Genomic DNA, 24,551 nt, shown 5'->3' with positions numbered 1-24,551 from the left:
CCAGCAATACCCCCATGCTCTGGGTCTCCCCTTCCAGGGGAACCCCCAACCCTCTAAACCCATCTTACCTCAGTGGCTACTTCCAGTCATCATCTAGCCCCCGCTCTCTGGGGCAGACTGCAGTCTGTAATGGCCATTCATGATTGGCAAGGGGGTTGGACCAGATCCCTCTGCCTAAGCCCGGGCTGCACCTCTGCAACCCCTGTACTGGCTTTGGCCTTTAGCAAGGCCCACATCCTGGGGATTTGCCAGGCTGGAGCTCCCCAGCTCCTCTTGCCTTTCCCCAGCCCTGTTCTACTCAGTATCCTGAGCTCCCCGGCAGCCAGGTCCTTCTCTCTCCACAGCTAGAGAGAGACTCCCCTGCCTTCTCCCCAGGAGTTCTTCTTATACTGGCCCAGCCAGGCCCTGATTGGCTGCCTCAAGCCCGCCCATGATTGGCTCCCTGGAGCAGTCCTTTCCCAGGGTTGTTTTAACCCCTTCAGGGTCGGAGTGGGGTGACTGCCCCGCTACAGTTCCCGTTTCAGTTTCTTGGTTGCCAACCTCTGTAAGCGCAGAGTTTGGAGGGAAAGTTCTTAGGATGTTTAGTTACTCTTGAGCGACTCTGGTGCAACCTTTGTTTACTGTTTTGATTTCCAGCATAAGTACACACATCTATTCCTTGATGTGATCTGTTGGCTTCTTGACTGAACAATTATCCTTCTGCGCCTTTCTGGTTTACAGTCCCTTTGTTCTTTGGCAATTTCTCTATTCCTGTCACTTCACCTTGTATACCTTAAGATGCTGTCCAGATGTTCTTACAGATCTTACTATTTTTCTCTGAAAACATCCACTCAATGTGCAGTGGCAGTCAAAAAAGTGAACAGAATGTTGGGAATCATTAAAAGAAGAACAGGAGTACTTGTGGCACCTTAGAGACTAACAAATTTATTAGAGCATAAGCTTTCGTGGATCCGAAGAAGTGGGCTGTAGTCCACGAAAGCTTATGCTCTAATAAATTTGTTAGTCTCTAAGGTGCCACAAGTACTCCTGTTCTTCTTTTTGCGGATACAGACTAACACGGCTGTTAAAAGGGAATCATTAAGAAAGGGATAAATAATAAGACAGAAAATATCATATTGCTGCTATATAAATCCATGGTTCGCCCACATCTTGAATACCGCATGCAGATGTGGTCGCCCCATCTCAAAAAATATATTAGAATTGGAAAAAGTTCAGAAAAGGGCAACAAAAATGATTAGGGGTATGGAGCATCTGCCATGTGAGGAGAGATTAATAAGACTGGGACTTTTCAGCTTGGAGAAAAGACGACTAAGGAGGGAAACTTCTCCTTAGTGTCCGTAACTCTGTTTGCTATGGAGTTCGCCTTTTTCCCTTTGCTTTCTTTATCAATTTTCTACAATTCCTAGTTTCTGATTTATATTCATCACTTTCAATTTCCCCATCTCCCACACACAATTCCCCATTATCATTCAGATTTTTTTGATTGAATTCTTTTGCCACACTGATTTGGCTCATAGTTGTTTTGAGCTTTGTAAAATTGGAACTTTTAAAGCACCTAAGCTATGTATTATTGGTTTGGACTGTATTCTCTTTGCACATTACAAATGTGATCAAGTCATGATCATTTGTACCTAATCTACCATTAATTTTTAGTTCTGTGATCAATTCCTCTTTATCTGTCAAGACAAGGTCTAATATAGAATTCCCCTGTGTTGGTTGCAACACTTTTTGTGTTAGGAAATTGAAATATCTCATAATGCTCTAAAACCTCATTTCTGCTATAACAGAATTAGGCAGACTGTGGAGTTGAAGACCTGAGGGACACTCATTTCTTCTTTGTCTCCATGCAACCACTGGGAACCAAGGCAAGATTTCCAAAGCTATTAACAACCATCTGTCTACACTTTCCTTGCATTTTAAGATGTTTCTGCATTAAATCCTATTAGCATGATTTAATTTAAACTATTTGATGTCCAGATAGCAGGTACAACAGAAACACTTCCCAAAACTGCTAAGATGAGAAAAAGACTATTATCACAATACAAGCTTCTCTCTCACAGCTCCACCAATGGACCTCCTTTATCAACTAGAACAGCCCCTTGCTGATATATTTCCACATCCACCAGCCTCCAGCAAGCTCTGCCACCATACCTCAGTCCTGACAAAAAATAACCTCTGCTATCCTATTCTTAGGCCTTCCTTCCCCAATACCTCTACCAATGCATCTCAGATCCTGACTGGAAGCAACCCTGCTATTACTATCATGCTCCCCTAATTCTGGCAATTGTTTCTAGCTCCTCATTCTTTAGCTGCAATATCCTTTGCAGTTCTAATGCTGGATCTCCCACAAAGCTTTGCTAGTTCACCCTAACCTTACCATGCAACATATGTGCTCCTTCAGTCCAGCGTGTCTCAGACACAGAAGGCAGGTCATGGCAAATTGTAGGATAATTTTGACAGTGACAAATGTTCTCCAAGAAGAGATAAGTAGCTGGCTTTGGTTTTGGACAGAGGGCAAGTCTGAACTTAACCCTCCAGAAGTGAAAGGCTAATGCCTGATGAACTTATTCTGTTAGTCTTCTCTTATTTCATTTAGATTAAAATAATTTTTAAAATGCCCAAACAGAAAGCTAACAATTAATTAGATTTGCAATTGTAAGTGATACCATACAGCAGCAAAAATATCGTATACAAATAATTAATTAGCCCAACCAGGCAATAAATCAAAGCTGCAAAACAGACCCCTTCCCTAACCCACTCAAACATTCCCCCAAACGCTGTAAAATAAATTTATTTTGCAGCATGCCGAGAAAGTCATCAAGTTTGGGCTGTTTTATATTAATGCAGGAACCATGTTCCAGAGTCCCAGAACTCTCACAGAGGATACCCTGCTGGCAGCACCCTCTCTTTCAGTAGCATCCAGTAATAGTACTGCATCTTTAAGAGTTCAAGAATCAGTCGATCATTTTTAGGAAGTTAGCTGGACAAGTACCTTTTTTGGTGGTGTAAATTCTCAATAGTCCTACAGTCCCTTTGGACTTCCCTGCATAGTGTGTAAAAAGGCCCTTTTTGTTTTCTTTCATAAAGATTTGCCGACAGGGTTGTCCTCTCAATCACTCCTGAAGAATCTCCTGTGCTTGAGCATTATAGCTGAATTCATTAATACTTTTGACCCAACAAAGGCACAGAAACCCTCAGAAGTGTGGAATTTTACTGTATTGCCTTGGGCTATAGTGTGGTCAGTGGTTTGGCAGTGAGTGTAAAATAGTATTGAGCATTTCCATGGTTTGTACCATTAAGCTCAGACTTTACCAGGAATTTGAGGATCTTACTGTAATACTATGACTTTTTTCTGATTTACCAAAAATCAGCCAGTGCAAATTCTTTTGGTTTACCCAATACACCATTATCTCAGTAAACAACAAGGAGTCTGGTGGCACCTTAAAGACTAACAGATTTATTTGGGCATAAGCTTTCATGGGTAAAAACCTCACTTCTTCAGATGCAGATGAGGTTTTTACCCACGAAAGCTTATGTCCAAATAAATCTGTTAGTCTTTAAGGTGCCACCAGACTCCTTGTTGTTTTTGTAGATACAGACTAACACAGCTACCCCCTGATACTTGATGTTAGCTCAGTAGTTCTTACCATTCTATTTTCCACTATTTTCTTCTTGGAAAGACAGACCAGCTGAAACACTGCAGTACAAATTAAAATGATAGCAATGAAGCCTTAGATTTAAAATAAAAATGAAGGATCTGTATGTGGTTCACAAAAATGTTTGACAAATTTTTGGTGTCTCCTTCCCTTGATAGGAACCCTGATGGAGATGTCAGCCCCTGGTGCTACATTGCAGAGTGTGAGGATGGAGTGTATTGGAAATACTGTGAGATTCCGTCTTGCCGAAGTAAGAGAAAACATTTACTCTTCTGTAGAGATTGACAGTCACGTGACAGTAGGTGATGGTTTAGTAACATTCACTAATGGGAACTAGAATAAAATCAAACAGCTTTTTTTATCTACTTGTGACCTAAGCAAGATTTTCAATGCTGTGCTGCAGAGATAAAGGCAAACTCACTACATCCTCCATACCCCATCCACGGGCATAACTACTGAATTGTTATTTACAGTAAAATACAGTACAGGGATTAGCTCCAAATTTATGAAGTGCTACTAGTTTCCTATAAATGTAGAATTTATTAAAAATAAAAAGTGACTAAATAACAAATAGGAAAGTATAAAAGTTCAAAAAACAAAAAAATTAAAAAGACAGCTGTTCATTATCAGTCCTTAATGTAGTGTACTTATCTTAGAGAGAGTGTTTCCATAGTGCCTGTCAACACACGCCAACATTTTCATACCTGAGTGCCTAAAGTTATGTGCCTAAGAGCCAAATTTTCAAAACTCTCTGGCTAAATTATGAACTGAAATCCCCTAGATGCATTTATTAACAAGTACTTACAGCCAAATCCTTAAGCACCAATCCTGCGTATATGTTTTAACTTTACATGTGAGCAATCTCACTGATTTCAAGGGGACTACTTATGTGTGTATGTTAAGCATGTGCATTATGTATTTGCAGGCTCAGAGCTTTTGTCCTTACTCAGACACACTTCCAGTTTGAGACTGAGTAAAAATTGTGAGTAAACTATGATTTGGATCTTGCTCACCACTACCTCTTATAGGTACGAGAGGATAGTATATGCAGGTTAGACAACTAAATTTAAAAATTCGCCCTTAAGGTAAAAGGGCATTTTTATTTAGATGACTACGTTTGGATTTAGGAACCTAACTTCAGAAAAGTAGGAATGAAAGTTGTGTTCTTAGTTTCTAATTTAGAGTCACGATGTATGATCCATAGTGGATTTTACTCATCACCTATCCAAGATACCAGAAGCTCTTTCAGCTCAAAGTGACTCTGAATTTTAGGGTACTTTCTTGATTTAAAGTGGGACATCTGTTTTCTTTAAAGCCCATAGATCTTAGCAAATTATCTGGATTTGGCTCTAATAAAAAAAGTTGGAAAGCAAATTTTCTGCCCATTTGTTCCACACAAAGAAAGCTTTTCAGTACTAGACCTAGTCATTTTCTCTGTGGTGGGGAACAGAGGGTTTAAATTTGGACATTTTTATTTGCACAGATAATCCCAGATTTACATTTACAAAATGTCCTTTTGACCAGTAGTAGCTGCTCAAGCTTTGCATTGAAACCAGATACTAGAAAAAGGAATTGCAGCAATTTAGAACAAACCGTACATTGCAAGCCCCTCCAAGTCTTAATGCAAACCTGATGATTTGTACAGTTGTTTAAGGAGGAAGAGCTTGTTTCTTCCCTCCTTTTTCTGTTTTGAGCAGGCCTGAAGATAAGTCTCAGGCACACTGCAACTAGGTTTGAAAAATACACCGTCAGGATTTGGATACCTTGGTGGGGGGGGATAGAGAAATTGGATGTGGAAATTCTTATTGATTGATAATTCTGTTCTAAAAATTGACCAGACACATAGATGAACATGTTTTGTTGGGACACAGTCACCACAGCTATAACAGGATTCAAAAAAGAATTAAGTAAGTTCATGGATGATAGGTCCATCAGTGGCTATTAACCAATATGGTCAGGGATGCAACCCCATGCTCTGGGTGTCCCTAAGCCTCTGATTGCCAGATACTGGGACTGAATGATAGGGGACGGATCATTTGATAATTGCTCTGTTTTGTTCATTCCCTCTGAAGCATCTGGCATTGGCCACTGTCGGAAGACGAGATACGGGGCTGGATGCTCAGTTCACTCTAAGCTGCACGGCCATGCAGCTGCCTATTAAGCGCTGCACAGACGCTCAGGGCTGTGGCAGGGAGAGATGCCGCTCCCCACGCTCCAGACCTGCCATGGTGCCCCTCTCCCCATCCCCGACCTAGCTCAGCTGTGGCTGGGGGACAAGCGCCCCTACTCCGACCCAGCCCAGCACCGAACCTCCCATGGCCAGGGGCCAGGCGCCTATCCCCCAACCCAGCCTGACCTAGACCTGCCACAGCAGGGAGAGGCGCCTTACCCCTCAGGTGCTGCTGCGAGGAGAGTGAGCTGGGGAGGAGTCCTCTCTCCCCATTGTAGCCCCAGGGAGCCCCACTGCACCCCAATTCCTTCATGCCTAGCCGCACCCCCAGAGCCCACACCCCAAGCCAGAGCCCTCACCCCTCTGCACCCCAACTCTCAGTTCCAGCCCTGAGCCCCCTCCAACACTCCAAATCTCTCGGCCCCACCCCGCCACATGAATTTTGTTATGTGCACCAATATGAAAGTAATGTGTCACACATCACCTCCATATTGGTGCACATAACAAAATTCATTCTGCACATAGGTGAGAAAAATTAGAGGGACACTGGCTGGATGGACCATTGGTTTGACCCAGTATGACCATTCTTATGTTTTTAGGGGTCAGGGTAGATAGTTAATTGAACATGAGCTCCAAGTCCAATGCTGTGGCTAAAAGGATCATTGCAGTCCTGAAATCATGGAAACTAGACAAATTGAAACTAAAAATAGATGCAAATTTTTAATGGTGAGGGTAAATAACCCATGGAACCTACCTAGGAACATGATGAATTTTGTATCACTTTAAATCAAGACTGACTATCTTTCTAAAAGTTATGCTCCTGCTCTAACAGGAGTTATGGCCCTGATGCAGACTTTCTGTAGCCTGTGTTATGCAGGAGGTCACATTAGATTAGCATAATGGTCCTGTCTGGCCTTAAAAATCTATGAATCTTTATCTGATGGTCTTGTACCACCAGTAATACCTACTGTGAATGAGCCTGACCACAAATCCCAAAAGTCAAGGCTCTGTAGTCTGTATGTCATTTTATCAACCACATTTGCTTTTTAGCTAGCACTGTTTGGTTGTTGTCTGTTGTGATGTCCCAATTAATTCTTATGTAAAAGAAGTGGACCAGTTTGACCTCCCATTACATTTATTAGCTTCTCTAATTGGTAGAGACACAAATTCATGCTGGAAGAACTAAGAATGACACTTGTTTAACATCTGAAATTGAGTTGCTTTAGTCATTCAGGCCCTGTCTACACTAGGGCAATGGTGCAAAGTTTCCACCCATTCCCTAATGTAGCTAGGGCCTCACAGTGCAGGGATGGTCTTCATTAATGATGCATAACTTTACAGTGTTTCTCAATATGAGCAATTCTTTGCATTATGCTTGCAGCTGTCAGTGCATGTTAGATCATCAGAAAAACTGTCACATATTGGTGTTAAGCTTGGAGTCTCACACCACTTCATCCCAATACAATATAAACAAGTGTATATTAAAAAAGGTACTGTCAAACAATTGCAATTTGCTAAAATGGAGACACTGTACTAAGAACCACGTTCTGTGATCTGTCACTTAGCCACTACAGATTTGGTAAAAAAAACATTGTTTCCAAATCAGAGTCCCCTGGGGAAAACACACAGCCTTGTGTGTTATTTCCATATCAAACACTCTGTGGTGACCCTACCACAGCAATTCAGTGGTAGCCTATGGCTGGGGGGGAACCCCAATGACAACCATAGATTGGATGGTCATACTAAAATGATATGACACGTAGTGCTCTGTTCTTCAAAGGGCCGAGCACTGAGATCCCAAAGCATTTCAGTGTACGAGAAGCAAATGATAGTCCCAATGAATTCAGTAAGACTCCTCACATGCTTCTAGTTAAGAATATGCTTAAGTGGTTTGCTGGATTGGGGCCAGAATGCTCAGCACCTTGAGGAATTGAAGCCTCATTTAGGATTAACTGCCCAGTCCTAGACTAGATTGATGCCTCTCAATGAGCCACAGTTGGCTCCAAATCCATCACATTCCTTTTGTTTGTCAGAGATTGGAGTGCTGAGGTATGATAGGACCCTACAGAGGCTCACTAGCTATACAATGTTACCCTAGTGGCATGTTTGTTTGTTGTTTTTTAGTTAGAGAATTTAATAATTTACCAACCGGGAGGGTCCCACCATTAAAGCTAACTCAAAGCATATTTTTAATATGCTGTTTTAGGAATTCCCAAAGTCTCATGGGTGAAGTGGGCTAGGATGGTATTACAGGAAGTAGTTGTTGGACAATGTAATAATGCACCCTAAGAAATTTGAGCGGTCTCTGCAGGTGTTCTGTCAATCTGGACTCAGGTGGAGAAGAGCTCCAGGTGAAAATTACCTATGATACATTCATTCAGACAGTATCTTGAAGTCTCAGTAATTATATGTTCATTGCTGCAAGCTTGATTGGTGCATAGTACTTCATAGCCCTAGCTAGAGTACTTATCTATATACAGTATTAACACTGGAAACTTTAGCTGTATTTTAAGACTTAACAGTATTTTTTTATGAACCCTAGACCAGAGCAGCATTAGTTACTCAAACAAAACTACACATACTAGAATGTTCTCCTCCCCAAATCTCCTGTTTTCTTAATGTCTCACCTATAGTGAGATATACTAGACATAGACATAATTGTTTTTGTGAATAATATGGCAATATAAAATTCAGTATATTAATTAATCACTAATGGCTACACTAAACCAGCCCCTAAAAATTAAGAGGTGTTCATCCTTTGCCTTCTGTTTTTTACTTGTATTAATCCCTTTCTGCCTTACTGTCATGTAGCTTTGCTCTGCTTGTGTCAGCATTAAACTTATCATATACTGCCTCTTTTGTGTCTGGTGTTTGATCAGGTCCAAAAATTATAAAGTTTCAATGTTTTGTTACCTGAATCATTACTGGATTGACATGCTCTTGTAAATTTTTGTGGGACCTGGAATGTTTTAATTTTTTTTTTTTTTTTTTGCTTTTACTAATGAATATTAAAAACTCCATGAAGAAACCAGGCATCAATCTGTATTATAGCTGCATCCTAAAACTATATTGTTCCCAGTTTGGCCTGTTATAAGGGATTTGTAAAGTAGATGAATCAGTGTTTCTTTGGACTCATTGAGATGGCAACAAGAAAACTAGAATAAAAATGTCTTATTGTCTGCACATTATGCAAACAACAAACGAGGGTTCCACTCTTCAGCAGAGAGAACTCTGCACCATGGACACTGGGGCTCAGTCTAACTTATGTATCTATTTATCTCTATCAGCATCCTTAAAGCATAGAAAGCTATTGTGCAGCCCAGCACTGACATTTTTTACCATTAATCTGATAGTACTGGTAGGTCTGGGCCTTGTGTCAGGAATGTCAGACTCCTGGCATTAAGGGGTTAAACAAAAACACCTGCACTTATGAGCCCTTCAGAAAGACAAATTGAACTGACTGGTCTCCATTCTACTCCGGCTTTGTCTCTCTTTAGTATATTACTCTTGCAACACTGGCTCCAGCTGCAATGGAAACTCATGTTACCATTTCCCCAAGTCATGGAAGGGCTCAAAGGCCTCTACTCTCAGGGGCGGCACTAGGCACCGGCAAAGCAAGCAGGTGCTTGGGGCAGCCCATTTGCAGGGGCAGCTGCCGGCAGGGATCCAGCATGGGAGCGGAGAACCAGCAGGGGGCCCTCGGAGCTGTAGTTCCTTGGTTAGCTCACTGCCTATAGAGCCAGCCCTGGAGCAGGGAAAGAACTACATTTCCCAGCATTGCCTTGGCCGCTATCAACAGGAAAAGGAGGGGGAGGGAGTATTGTAGGTGAAACCTCATGCTGCAGCTTGCTGTGAATGGAGAGCTCACTGCTAGAAAGGGGTTGGACTGTCAATAGGGAACAAGTGCCAAGGAGTAGAAGGCTTTTGGCCCAGATATCCCCTTCAGAAGACATCCCCAGCCTGGATTAGGGATACTGCTGAGACCTCACCTTGCAGCCCCCAAAGAAATAATTGGGTGGACTAAATGGACAGTGCCCCTCTCTATCTGAAGCCTAGCAAGGGAGGAACATAGATCCCACTAGAATTTAAAATGAAAAGTAAGGGAGGGGAGGCTCTACTGGACCTGGGCAGCTTTAGATACAGTACCAGGCACATAGGAGGATTTCTACTTCTGAGCCATGGAAGCAGAAATTAACTTCTCCTTTCCAGATTTAGCTAATATTCAGAAAGGGAATCTAGCACCTGCCTTCCAGATTTGAACACCCTCAAAATTCAGGAGTGCTCAAACTCAGTTTGGGCAGCTGTTACCTCATTTCTCCCAAATCAAATTATGGTGACCAGATGTCCCGATTTTATAGGGACAGTCCAGATTTTTGGATCTTTTTCTTATAGGCTCCTATTACCCCTGTCCCGCTTTTTCACATTCGCTGTCTGGTCACCCTAAATCAAGTATACTGATCCATTGTAACTTGCTGTAGAGAAAGTAGGCTAAAATTGAGCAAGAAATGCTTCCCAGTGGTTATTAGGACTGGAATTGCTATTTTCAACAGCCATTGCCTTTTTCTTTTCTTTTTTTTAAGTTTTATTTGTTTAAAAGGAAGACAGTGATATTGCATTGGCAAATTCCCCATAGAAACAAAGAGTGGAACAAAAAAAAATAATAATAAAGGCACCTCAACCTTTCCTCATTTATGGAGGAGTCTTATAATATGCATCCAGATATCCTCCAATCACACAAGCTGAAAATTGTTCCACTTTACTGCAGTTCTGTAACCATATGGGAACCAATCCTGTTTGTGTTCTGTGCACATCTAAAATTCCTGCTGAATGACCTGCCCTGGGAGCGAGTTACCAGTGACCCAGGGCTGGGGTGGAAGGAGGGTGCAGTTGGCGGGGGAGAGCCCAGAGCTGGGGCAGCAGGGGTGTGTGGGTGGTATGGGGGGGGGGAAGAGGGAGCCCAGGGCTGGGGCAACATGGGGGTGCAGGTGGGGGGAGGCCCAGAGCTGGGGCAGCAGGGTGTGTGTGGGGGGGAGCCCAGGGCTGGGGTGGGGGTCAGCCAAACATTTTTTTGCATGGGGCAGCAAAAAACCTAGAGCTGGCCCTGGCTACTCTACTGTATTACTCTGCCAATACTGTGGGCGTGATTAGGTCTGAGTACTGCTGTACTCTACTGAAGTCAGTACCAGCTAAAGATTTACCTTTTGAAAAGTCACATTTAAAGATGTGGATTGAATAGAAACTATCTGGAGTAAGAGGCATTAGAATCAGGGTCAGTATAAATCAGACACTGAAATCCAGTTTGGATTCTTCTCCCAAAGGACTAATTGGCTGAAGGGAGGTGTCTTACTTGTGATGCTCCATCTCAGTTCTGTGTGAACTGTCAGAGAAAGGACATTGCTACAAAAAGAAGAACAGGAGTACTTGTGGCACCTTAGAGACTAACAAATTTATTAGAGCATAAGCTTTCGTGGACTACAGCCCACTTCTTCGGATGCATATAGAATGGAACATATATTGAGGAGATATATATACACACATACAGAGAGCATAAACAGGTGGGAGTTGTCTTACCAACTCTGAGAGGCCAATTAATTAAGAGAAAAAAAACTTTTGAAGTGATAATCAAGCTAGCCCAGTACAGACAGTTTGATAATAAGTGTGAGAGTACTTACAAGGGGAGATAGAGTCAATGTTTGTAATGGCTCAGCCATTCCCAGTCCTTATTCAAACCGGAGTTGATTGTGTCTAGTTTGCATATCAATTCTAGCTCAGCAGTCTCTCTTTGGAGTCTGTTTTTGAAGTTTTTCTGTTGTAATATAGCCACCCGCAGGTCTGTCACTGAATGACCAGACAGGTTAAAGTGTTCTCCCACTGGTTTTTGATATGTTCCATTCTATATGCATCCGAAGAAGTGGGCTGTAGTCCACGAAAGCTTATGCTCTAATAAATTTGTTAGTCTCTAAGGTGCCACAAGTACTCCTGTTCTTCTTTTTGCGGATACAGACTAACACGGCTGTTACTCTGAAACCTGTCATTATGCAAGGCACTGCATTTAGCCGTATGGAATGGAAATCCATCAACCTCATGAAAAAACTCGTACAGATACAGACAGACATCATCTTCCTTTCCAAATGCAAGCAGATGGACATCATACCAAAAGGACTAAAGGTAAAAAATCCATTACAATCTACATATCACACAGACTATGCTGAGAGACTGTGTCACACACTCTCAAAGAAACTGCGAAACCACCTGATCAGCATCCTATACAGCAAACAGGGAAAGATTAAGAATGAGCTCTCAGAACTGGATACTCTTATAAGAAACCAACCTTCCACACAAACTTCCTCATGGATAGACTTTACAAAAACTAGACAAGCCATTTACAAGACAAACTTTGCCTCTCTACAAAGGAAAAAGGACACTAAACTATCTAAACTGCTACATGCCACAAGCAGCCACAACAGTAGTTCCCTTAACCCACCCAGCAATATTGTTAATCTTTCCAGCTATACTCTTAGCCCAGCAGAAGAGTCTGTCCTATCTCGGGGCCTCTCCTTTTGTCCCTCCAGACCCATGAATATGATACAGTTCTGCGGTGACCTAGAATCCTACTTTCGACGTCTCCGACTCAAAGAATATTTCCAACATACCTCTGAACAGCATACTAACCCACAGAATCCTCCCTACCAGCACTACAAAAAAAAAGGATTCTGCATGGACTCCTCCGGACGGTCGAAACAACAGACTGGATTTCTACATAGATTGCTTCCGTCGACGTGCAAAGGCTGAAATTGTGGAAAAGCAACATCACTTGCCACATAACCTCAGCCATGCAGAACACAACGCCATCTACAGCCTCAGAAACAACCCTGACATCATAATCAAAAAGGCTGACAAAGGAGGTGCTGTCGTCATCATGAATAAATTGGAATATGACCAGGAGGCTGCTAGACAGCTCTCTAACACCACATTCTACAGGCCATTATCCTCTGATCCCACTGAGGATTACCTAAAGAAACTACACCATCTGCTAAAAAAACTCCCTGACAAAGCACAGGAACAAATCCGTACAGACACATGCCTAGAACCCCAACCTGGGGTATTCTATTTGCTACCCAAGATCCATAAACCTGGATATCCTGGACGCCCCATCATCTCAGGCATTGGCACCCTAACATCAGGCTTGTCTGGTTATGTAGACTCTGTCCTAGGACCCTACGCTACCAGCACTCCCAGCTATCTTCGAGACACCACTGACTTCCTGAGGAAACTACAATCCATCGGTGATCTTCCAGAAAACACCATCCTGGCCACTATGGACGTAGAAGCCCTCTACACCAATATTCCACACAAAGATGGACTACAAGCTATCAGGAACAGTATCCCCGATAATGTCACAGCTAACCTGGTGGCTGAACTTTGTGATTTTGTCCTCACCCACAACTATTTCACATTTGGGGACAATATATACCTTCAAGTCAGCGGCACTGCTATGGGTACCCGCATGGCCCCACAATATGCCAACATTTTTATGGCTGACTTAGAACAACGCTTCCTTAGCTCTCGTCCCCTAACGCCCCTACTCTACTTGCGCTACATTGATGACATCTTCATCATCTGGACCCATGGAAAAGAAGCCCTTGAGGAATTTCACCATGATTTCAATAATTTCCATCCCACCATCAACCTCAGCCTAGATCAATCCACACAAGCGGTCCATTTCCTGGACACTACTGTGCTAATAAGCGATGGTCACATCAATACCACCCTATACCGGAAACCTACTGACCGCTACACTTACCTACATGCCTCCAGCTTCCATCCAGGACACACCACACGATCCATTGTCTACAGCCAAGCTCTAAGATATAACCGCATTTGCTCCAATCCCTCAGATAGAGACAAGCACCTACAAGATCTCTATCAAGCATTCTTAAAACTACAATACCCACCTGCTGAAGTGAAAAAACAGATTGACAGAGCCAGACGAGTACCCAGAAGTCACCTCCTACAAGACAGGCCCAACAAAGAAAATAACAGAACACCACTAGCTGTCACCTTCAGCCCCCAACTAAAACCTCTCCAGCGTATCATCAGAGATCTACAACCTATCCTGAAAGATGATCCTTTACTCTCACAGATCTTGGGAGACAGACCTGTCCTCGCTTACAGACAACCCCCCAACCTAAAGCAAATACTCACCAGCAACCACACATCACTGAACAAAACCACTAACCCAGGAACCTATCCTTGTAACAAACCCCGATGCCAACTCTGTCCACATATCTATTCAAGTGACATCATCATAGGACCTAATCACATCAGCCATACCATCAGGGGCTCGTTCACCTGCACATCTGCCAATGTGATATATGCCATCATGTGCCAGCAATGCCCCTCTGCCATGTACATTGGCCAAACCGGACAGTCTCTACGCAAAAGAATTAATGGACACAAATCTGACATCAGGAATCAAAATACTCAAAAACCAGTGGGAGAACACTTTAACCTGTCTGGTCATTCAGTGACAGACCTGCGGGTGGCTATATTACAACAGAAAAACTTCAAAAACAGACTCCAAAGAGAGACTGCTGAGCTAGAATTGATATGCAAACTAGACACAATCAACTCCGGTTTGAATAAGGACTGGGAATGGCTGAGCCATTACAAACATTGAATCTCCCCTTGTAAGTACTCTCACACTTATTATCAAACTGTCTGTACTGGGCTAGCTTGATTATCACTTCAAAAGTTTTTTTTCCTCTTAATTAATTGGCCTCTCAGAGTTGGTAAGACAACTCCCACCTGTTTATGCTCTCTGTATGTGTGTATATATATCTCCTCAATATATGTTCCATTCTATATGCATCCGAAGAAGTGGGCTGTAGTCCACGAAAGCTTATGCTCTAATAAATTTGTTAGTCTCTAAGGTGCCACAAGTACTCCGGTTCTTCTTTTTGCGGATACAGACTAACACGGCTGTTACTCTGAGACATTGCTACATCCACTCCTGCTAGTTCCTCTATAGTGGGAGTAGCACTTCACAATAGACAGTGTTGAAGGCTGCTAAGATATCAAGGGTGTGAACATGGAGGTGTGGCCCCCAGATCAAGGCCATCAGTACAGTCATCCATCAGAGCAGAGGGCCAGCCTTTTGCCAGGTCTTGACTTCAAGCCTGACCTGAGGGGCTCAGGATGCTGGAGGAAGTTAAATGCTGCTGGAGTTTGACTGATACTACCTTTTCCATAACTTTGTTCAGGCAGGGGGCTGGAAACAGAGTGGTGGTTTGCAAGGCCCCCTGCATAAAGTGCAGACTTGTGCAGAATCAGCCAGACTATTGCAGGTTTCCAGGTGGCTAATAAGGAGCCATTGACTGAAGCATTGATGATGCCAGTTACAGGGCCCTATTGCACTTTGCTTGCCTTCATATGAGATGTGATTAGAGAACTCTCAGTTTTCCAGTGGTAGAAATAAAAGCCTGGATGGATGAAGAGCAGTGGTTGTAACGGAGTATGGGGAAAACTAGTGGTGCTGCTAGGAGAATGGAACATAATTAAAAAACTTGCAGGTGCACTGATTTTACACTTTACTGAAGACATCTGACCATTGATTGTCAAGGCAATATAAAGCCTCAGGGTCTTGTTGGACTCCTCACTGCTCCTGGACACATTTGCATCAATGATGAGGAATGATTTAGACCATCTTCAAGTGGCCAGAAAACTGCATTTTTTCTTCTCAGATGATATATCACTATGTTTATCACCTCAAGATTAGACTACTGCCACCTTTTGATTGTGTACTCTCCAGGGCAGTAACCGGGGTCAGAAAGCATCCTGCAACTATTGGGTCCTAATGCAGCACAGATAATTAATAACAGTAGACACTCTGATGTGCATAGGAATGTGGTTCAGATGAAACAAGAACAGGAAGCAACCCAGCAGTGAATGATCAGCTGGGGTTTATACCTGGGACTTCTCATAAACGTAACATACTAAGCCATCTGGCCGACTACAGACACTGCTACTTGCATTTGCTACTACAGATATCAAGCAAGTCTCTCAAAGAAGCATTTTCACAAATATGTTGTGAACCACATTAATTCTCCCTGAGCTATACGGTTTGTAAATGATGCAGGGAAGGATAGGGCTTTGAGTTAGCAGAGGGAGAGTTCTCTGCATGAGTAAGGGGAGATGGAGGAAGAGGAATTTAGGTTAGCAGAAGGCTACCTTCCAAACTACTTAGAAAACCAAGTAACTTGTTCTGTAGCTTGATACCCTTCTTAGTGCCACTCATGCAGCTTGATAAATCTTCAGAGTATTAGACAGCTACATTGCTAATTTAACAGCCAAATGGCTAGAATGGCCATGACTGTGGGCATGGATCTGTATGAAGAGGTCTTATTCAAATCTAAAGATCTTCAATATTTTGGCTATAAGACATCTTAGGCCTGATTTTCAGAGGTGGTGGACACCATTACCTCCAATTGATTTCAATGAGTGCATTCTGATAAATAGATTTTACTGTATTTTAAGCTGGATTCCCTGAAATTGAGGCAATCAAAAATAGTTAGGACCTCTGAAAATTTGGTCCAAACTAGTTATAGAAAGGAAATAATGAAGGTATAAACTGACCCCTTTAGCACCAAAGGGCACAAACAGAATGGCATTTGGAGCAGGGCACTTGGATTTACAAGCTCTATTACTATCAGCAGGGGAATGATTTATCCCACTGTGCCAGCTAGCCTTTAGCTGTTATTTTGGTATCTAGAACTGCTAATTGATGGTCATGTGCACTATGTTGAGCATGTCTTGGAAAATAAAGTATGTTCTCCCCAGACACACAAGTTGTCTGGGTTCTCTATGCCTCCTTCAGACAACTGCAAAAGGATCATACAGGGGGAATCCCAGGTGGAGGGACTCCTCTCTCTGTTGGGCACCAGCACAAACTCTTTTAGCAAATGTTACTCACCTTGAATAGATGCGAGGGAATTAAAAGGGAAACAGTGTCGCAGGGTTTGTCCCTTGTCCACCCCACGTTGACATGATCCATAATCTCAATTACTAGGATGAGTTTTGTGCTCATGCATTAGGCTCTAACTATACTGGAGCTACAGCCAGGTCTAATGCTGGCAGGTGCTATTCAGCTTTCTGCCATGTGCAACATCCCTCAATCCTGAATTCAACCAGATCTCAGACAGAATCTGGTGCTATTATTCCAGTCCTGGGCCTGCCTGGGTGAAGAGTAGTGTATAGTGCTAAGCTAACTCCAATGTGATGTTCACTATACAGTACTGCAGATAAGAATGAAATCTTTGCTGATGTTAGATGAAAAGAAGTCCCTATTAGCTTAGATCTTCTACATGGGATAGTCACACTGGAGCCACAAAAATAAAGATACATCTCATTTGCCAATGAATCACACACGTCATATGGGGAATGTAACTTTTTTCTTACAAAAACACTAGTGTCTATTATTAAACTAATATCTGTACTATTAAAGGTTTTAGTCTTTGAGTGATAAGGACTAGGAGGTTCTATCCTCTGAACCTCCCCTCCCCACCCCCCGCCAACTGCATTATAACAAGGTATCAACTTTAATTCTTTGTACTCCCAGCACCCGCTTATGATTACTGGCAATGAAGTATCCTGGCAAATAGCATAGATCCAATGGCTCCATGGACTCCACTTTGGAAGACAGCTATTTTATGTCCATACTCAATAAAATAGTTTGAATAGAAGCCATATTTCTTAACAATGCCTCATTACAACATACATCATTCATTCCAAATCCAAATTTACCCTGATCTGACTCAAACCTAGTGTAATCTTCCTGTTTATTATTGCTGACATCAGGAATGCTGAATAATGAAATTATCTATCTTAGGTACTTATGTGGCCCCATTACCATATCATCAGAACCTTATTATAAAATATGGTGTGTATGTATTCAGGAATGAAGCCGACCTCACTTCCTGCCTCCTTGTCCTCTGCTATGTTTGCTGAGTCTTTTTCATATTTTCTAAAGGCCAGTGTCGTACAGCTGGAGCTTGCTAATATGAGATCTACGCTAAAAGCTGTGCAGGGGCCTCAAGGTTACACTTGAAATTCTTTGTATCATAGTGTACACTCATGGGCACAGGTCTAGAATATTTGTTCTCCATAATTCTTTCCAGTGCCTGGGAATCTTGGCTGTTACAAGGACTATGGAGATCCACCTCTTACTGGCATCAGTGAGACCTCAAACAAACTCACTATCCAAACCTGCATCAGCTTCTGCCGAAATCAGCAGTTCAAGGTAATTTCTTTGCTCGCCATTTACAGAGAGGTGGTTTTTTTTTTTAAACGGGACAGGATGACACACACACAGATCTCTGCTGTATTTCTGGTGCCTTCTTTTCTTGCCCCAGGAAACCCAGCCTCTCACTCCCTCCCACTCTAGGGAGTCCAGCCTTTCTCCTGCTATCCAAGATAGCTTGGGTATAAGTCAAAAAAAAGTTATATTTTAACTACTAGGAGGAGGTGCCTGCAGACATGTGAATGCTTTTGTATACTTCATTAATGAAACAACCCTTCTGTAGAAGGTTGGACTCACCCTGCGGCACCTCCTGCTGGTCATCTCAGGAATTAGCTCTTCCAGCATCCGGGAGCACTCCCTGCAGGCCGGTGATCTGCCTGTCCTCTGGCCCCATGTCCCTCCCAGACCCCGGTGCCCTTTTATCTGGGATGCTGCCCCCTGGCAGTACACCCCTCAGTACTAGGGTCTCCCCTTCCCAGAGAACCCCCACCCACTATCCCTACCTTGCCTCAGAATAAGGCCACTGCCAGTCACCAACTAGCCCCCACTCCCTGGGGCAGACTGCAGTACAGGCCACTCATCACAGGCAATGTTGGGTTTGGACCTGCTGCCTTGGCCTAGCTCTGGGCTGCCCTCTGCAACCCCCAGTACCCCTTAGCCTTCTGCTAGGCCGCAGCCTCAGGCTTTCCAGGCTGGAGCTCCCCAGCTCCTCAGCCTGTCCCCAGCCCTGCTCCACTCAGGTACCCTGTCTCTAGCTTGCTACAGCCAGATCCTTCTCTCTGAACACAGAGACAGAGAGAGAGAGAGAGAGAGAGAGAGAGAGATACTGTTTGGGGTCGTGGCTCCCAGCCTTCTTATACAGGCCAGCTGTGGCCTGATTGGGGCGTGGCCCAGCTGTGGCTGCTTCCCCAATCAGCCCAGCTTTTAGAGCTGCAGCCTCCACCAGGGCTGTTTTAAGCCCTTCCAGGCAGGAGCAGGGTAACCACCCTACTACACCTTCCCTCCCTCTGCACAGGCTTTCTCACTAGCCTTAAATGGCATCCCTGCAGCTCAGTCATCTGCAGAACACCCTGCCAGCTTTCTCCTGGCCCTGCTCCTAATCATTCTCCAAATGGTTAGGGTTACCATACGTCCGGATTTTCCCGGACATGTCCAGCTTTTGGGGGCTCAAATCCCCGTCCGGGGGGAAATCCCCAAAAGCCGGGCATGTCCGGGAAAATCGGGAGGGCTCGGTGGTGCTCGGCCCGGGCTGGCGGTGCGGGGCCGGGGCCATGGTGCGGGGCCGGGAACCAGGGGCGCAGTGCCGGGCCAGGGTCACAGTGCCGGGCCGGGGATCCGGGCCGGGAGCCGGGGCCGGGGAGCCGGTCAGCCGGGCCCGCGGGGAGCCGGTCAGCCGGGGAGCCGAGCCCGCGGGGCGGGGAGCCGGGGAGCCGAGCCCGCGGGGAGCCGGTCAGCCGGTCAGCCGGGCCCGCGGGGCGGGGAGCCGGTCAGCCGGGCCCGCGGGGAGCCGGTCAGCCGGGGAGCCGGGCCCGCGGGGCGCCGGTCAGCCGGGGAGCCGAGCCCGCGGGGCGGGGAGCCGGGGAGCCGAGCCCGCGGGGAGCCGGTCAGCCGGGGAGCCGAGCCCGCGGGGCGGGGAGCCGGGCCGGCGGGGAGCCGGTCAGCCGGGGAGCCGAGCCCGCGGGGCGGGGAGCCGGGGAGCCGAGCCCGCGGGGAGCCGGTCAGCCGGGGAGCCGAGCCCGCGGGGCGGGGAGCCGGGCCGGCGGGGCCGGGAGCCAGGGGGTGCGCCGGGCCGCCGGGGGCCGGCAGTGCTGGGCGGGCCGGGGGTGGTCGGCCGGGGCCGGCACCCCAGGGCCCGAGCCGACCCAGGCTGGAAACGCCGGGGGGCCAACCTGGGCCGCGCCTCCTCCCCCCACACCTCCCTTACCTGCTTCAGGCTTCCCGCGAATCAAATATTCGCGGGAAGCAGGGGAGGGGGCGGAGACTTTGGGGAGGGGGCGGGGTTGGGGCGGGGGTGTGGGCGGGGCTGGGGACGGGGCCGGGGGCCGTGGGCCGTGGAGTGTCCTCCATTTGGAGGCACAAAATATGGTAACCCTACAAATGGTACACTCCTTTGCTGTCCTCTTTATGCCCTGACAACTTGCTATCTGTGTTCCCCCAATGTCAGCCCTTCCTGTCTAAAGTCTCTTTGTTATCACAGTTGGCAGGCATGGAGTCAGGCTATGCCTGTTTCTGTGGGAATAACCCTGACTATTGGCGCTATGGGGAGGCAGTCAGCACAGAATGCAACAGTGTCTGTTTTGGCGACCATACCCAACCCTGTGGTGGCGATGGCAGGGTTATCCTCTTTGACAGTAAGTATTGAAATGGCCTGAGCATCTCTGAAAGGGAGGCTTCAAATCAGGGGAAAGAGTCTTCAAGGAATTTGGGCACTACTGAACACAAAACAATGTAAGACTCACAATATGGCTCAACTGTAGGGCAGCTGAGGTCCTGTCTGGCTTAGAACAATGAGAACCTGAATTCAGAGTAAAATTAATTAACCTTCATTCCAATTCTGTGAATGGAGTGGCATATCTCTTCCAATAAATGATACTTGTTCAGACAACTGCTTCATGCTCCAGATACTATGGTGCCCTTTTCCACAAAGGGCTCTCAAGTGGCAGTCATCCACGACACAGCAACACAGCACTGAAGGGCACTTTCAGATCTGCTCTTAACTGATGAATGTATGTGCAACTAAGGTAAGTGATCATCTTCAGTCATCCCATCAGACATCATAATTGGTACACATCAGCTCAACTTTTAATAAATAGTGTTATGTTCAGTCTGGTAAAGGAGAAAGGGGAACCCAGCTGAGATTTACCTGGAGCTGTGGGAAGAGGAGGGAGTTCCACCTTTTACACTAAAAATAATTAGATGTAATTATAAATCTAGTTACTAATTTTTGAGTAAAGGAAAAACAGAATAGTTGACCATAGACCTTATTTTCTTACCTACATAGTAAAAGAGGATGTCAAATATACAAGACAACAAAACGTAGAAGACCTGTCAGTGGAGCAGCATGTTACATCAAAGGAATGAGTTATATTCAGGGGTGAAAGTAACTGAGGACACTTACCGGTACGGGGGGTTGGCTCTGGCCCCCGGAAGGGGCGGGGCCTCAAGCAGTAGGGGCAGGGCTGGGGGTCAGCATCCCCCAGCCAACCCTTGGACCGCGCCGCCCAGGGCTCCCATGTTGATTTAAAGGGCCCAGAGCTCCGGACACTGCTGCTGTGGTAGGAGCCCTTTTAAATCACCAGCTCCAGGGCAGCTGCTCCTTTTGCCCCCTCCCCTCTGCCCGTCAGTGGCCGGGGGAGGCAATAGGGTTTAAAGCACTGCAGGGTCCTTTGCCACAGCAGTGCTTTAACGTTGCTTCCTCCCCCCCCCCGTCCATCGGCAACCCCACCAACTGGGGGGCGCAGCAACATTAAAGCACTGCTGCAGCAACGGACCATCCTTAAAGAGTTGCCACAGCAGCGCTTTAATGTTGCTGCCCCTCCGCCCCCCCCCCTCGCACTATCGGTGGCCCTGACGGTACGGACCCTACCGGCAGGGCCCCCAACAGGGGAGGCAAAAGGGGCAGGGACATTAAAGCGCTGCCACGGCAGCAATTTAATGTGGGCTGATTATGGGCTGGTGCAGGTTCTTACCGGTACAGAGTACCGGCCTGTACCGGCTCACTTTCACCCCTGGTTATATTTCCTTAACACTCTACACACCCAGAGGACTCCTCGCTTGCACTCTCTCCCTATAAATACCAGTTCCAGTTGCGTAACCTTACAGACTAAGAGTGAAATAAAGACCTGTAGTATGTAGTGTAGTATCATTGACTTCAGTGGAGTTGCACCAATTAAACAAGGTCTGAATTCTGTCCTGAATACATGACCCTTCAATTTGTGTATAACTGCAGTATAAGGTACAACCTTTTTCTTCATCTACACACTGACACCAAACCTTAGGACAAACTTCCACACAGTTGCTTCTCTTCAGAGTATGGGTTTGAAAAATTACTAAGTCCACAGTTTGCTCTAACACTGAATGTAGGGGTGGTGTTAACTATCATAGAAGATTAGGGTTGGAAGAGACCTCAGGAGGTCATCTAGTCCAACCCCCTGCTCAAATCAGGACCAACCCCAACTAAACCAACCCTGCCAGGGCTTTGTCAAGGAGATTCCACCAACTCCCTAGGTAACCCATTCCAGTGCTTCATCACCCTCCTAGTGAAATAGTTTTTCCTAGTATCCAACCTAAACCTCCCCCACTGCAACTTGAGACCATTGCTTCTTGTTCTGTCATCTGTCACCAATGAGAACAGCTTAGCTCCATCCTCTTTGGAACTCCTCTTCAGGTAGTTGAAGGCTACTATCAAATCCCCCCTCACTCTTCTCTTCTGCAGACTAAATAAGCCCAGTTCCCTCAGCCTCTCCTCATAAATCATGTGCTCCAGCCCCCTAATCATTTTCATTGCCCTCCGCTGGACTGTTTCCAGTTTGTCCACATCCTTTCTGTAGTGGAGGGCCCAAAACTGGATGCAATACTCCAGATGTGGCCTCATCAGTGCCAAATAGAGGGGAATAATCACTTCTCTTGATCTGCTGGCAATGCTTCTACTAATGCAGCCCAATATGTCGTTAGCCTTCTTGGCAACAAAGGCACACTGTTCACTCATATTCAGCTTCTCGTCCACTGTAATTCCCAGGTCCTTTTCTGCCACTTCACCAGTCAGTCCCCAGCCTGTAGCAGTGCATGGGATTCTTCCATCCTAAGTGCAGGGCTCTGCACGTGTCCTTGTTGAACCTTGTCAGATTTATTTTGGTCCAATCCTCCAATTTGTCTAGGTCTCTCTGGACCCTATCCCTACCCTCCAGCATATCTACCTCTCCCTCCCACCCAGCTTAGTGTCATCCACAAACTTGCTGAGGGTGCAATCCATCCCATCATACAGATCATTAATGAAGAGGTTGAACAAAACCCGCCCCAGGACCGATCCCTGGGGCATTCCGTTTGATACCAGCTGCCAACTAGACATTGAGCCGTTGATCACTACCCATTGAGCCCGACAATCTAGCCAGCTTTCTATCCACCTTATAGTCCATCATCCAATCCATACTTCTTTAACTTGCTGGCAAGAATACTGCTAACATCATGGTATATCACATCCACCGCTTTCCCTTTATCCACAGAGCCAGCTATCGCATCATAGAAGGCAATCAAGTTGGTCAGACATGACTTGGCCTTGGTGAATTCATGTTGACTGTTCCTGATCACCTTCCTCTCCTCCAAGTGATTCAAAATGAATGCTATGGGAGATCTAGCTCCAGGAGGCAAAGGTGCTCAGCCATGAGTCAAATATCATGAGTCAGATGTAACCCCTCCAAAATCATGAGATTAGCTCAACTATAATGAGATCTTGTTTTTAAAATTGAATGTGTTTTTGGTTTGTCTTCTGATTTTTGAACTCCCCCCTCCCTTCAATGTGCTCATACAATTAGTGTTACCAACTCTCTTATATTTATAGTGAGTGAGACAATTTTGGCACCTGCTGCAGGAGCCTTCACTAGAGGGTCCAATGCACATTGGGACCTCTTTATGATAGACAAGCTTTAAGTGTTTAAGTCTATATGAACAGTTAGTCCAGGGGCACTTGCCAGCTGCGTATTAACTGTCCATGTGGACCTTGCGTCTGTGCACTAAAAGTTCACTAAGATGCGCTTAGACCTAACAACAATCCTGGGGTTTGCGGGACTGTCCCACTTTGAACCTCAAAAACCTCTTGTCACGATTGAGCAGAACATTTCCTGCATTCAGGACAGCCCAGGGTTTGGTCTGTCTGCCCTTCTGTCTCCAGCTATGGAGAGGCAGACAGGCCAAACCTGAGTGGCACTGTGTCCTGCTTTAGTCACTTGAAATGTTGGGAAGTATGTGCTTTGATCTACTCCCGTTTCAAAGTGGGGTAGATCGAAGTGCACTACGGAGCTTTTAGCGTGTGGAAGCAGGGTCTGGACGGACAGTTAGTGCCTGGCTGGCTAATGTGAGGTAGATTTAGACCCTATCTTGACGCACACTAACTGTTCATATAGAGAAATGCTTAGTGAGGGACAGTCTCTGCTCTGTGTAGATTACAATTAGTGCAAAGCAAGGTAGTGAGTTTGTGATGTGGGAACTGGAACTGGGAATCATACTCATCTCATACAGGGGCCATCAAACTTCCATGAGATGGGAACAAATCTTAATCCCTGTTGAGCCGGGCAAGATTCATACTGCTGCCCAACAGGGGAGAAGCTCTGTAGCTCCTTTGCAAGTCTCTGAGACAGCTAATCCTGCACAGGTGCTGATGTTACATTTTTGAAAATGAGACTGCTTTCTGGGAAGATAAATTTATTAAATC

The 24,551-nt window shown here is 45.4% G+C and overlaps 1 protein-coding gene across 1 annotated transcript in view; it reads left to right on the top strand.

Annotated features, from left to right (window-relative positions):
• KREMEN1 (kringle containing transmembrane protein 1) overlaps positions 1-24,551 on the top strand; it is a 74,294-nt gene that overhangs the window by 31,923 nt on the left and 17,820 nt on the right. The window contains exons 3-5 of the mRNA XM_054005998.1: positions 3,815-3,906; positions 18,003-18,124; positions 20,322-20,475. Coding sequence (XP_053861973.1) covers positions 3,815-3,906; positions 18,003-18,124; positions 20,322-20,475 — 368 coding nt within the window. The remainder of the gene's footprint in view (positions 1-3,814; positions 3,907-18,002; positions 18,125-20,321; positions 20,476-24,551) is intronic.

Source organism: Malaclemys terrapin, chromosome 16 (assembly GCF_027887155.1).
Source record: "Malaclemys terrapin pileata isolate rMalTer1 chromosome 16, rMalTer1.hap1, whole genome shotgun sequence".
NCBI classification, from domain to species: domain Eukaryota; kingdom Metazoa; phylum Chordata; order Testudines; family Emydidae; genus Malaclemys; species Malaclemys terrapin.
The sequence above is the reverse complement of the archived record's forward strand: the minus strand, read 5'-3'. Positions and strand labels throughout refer to the sequence as shown.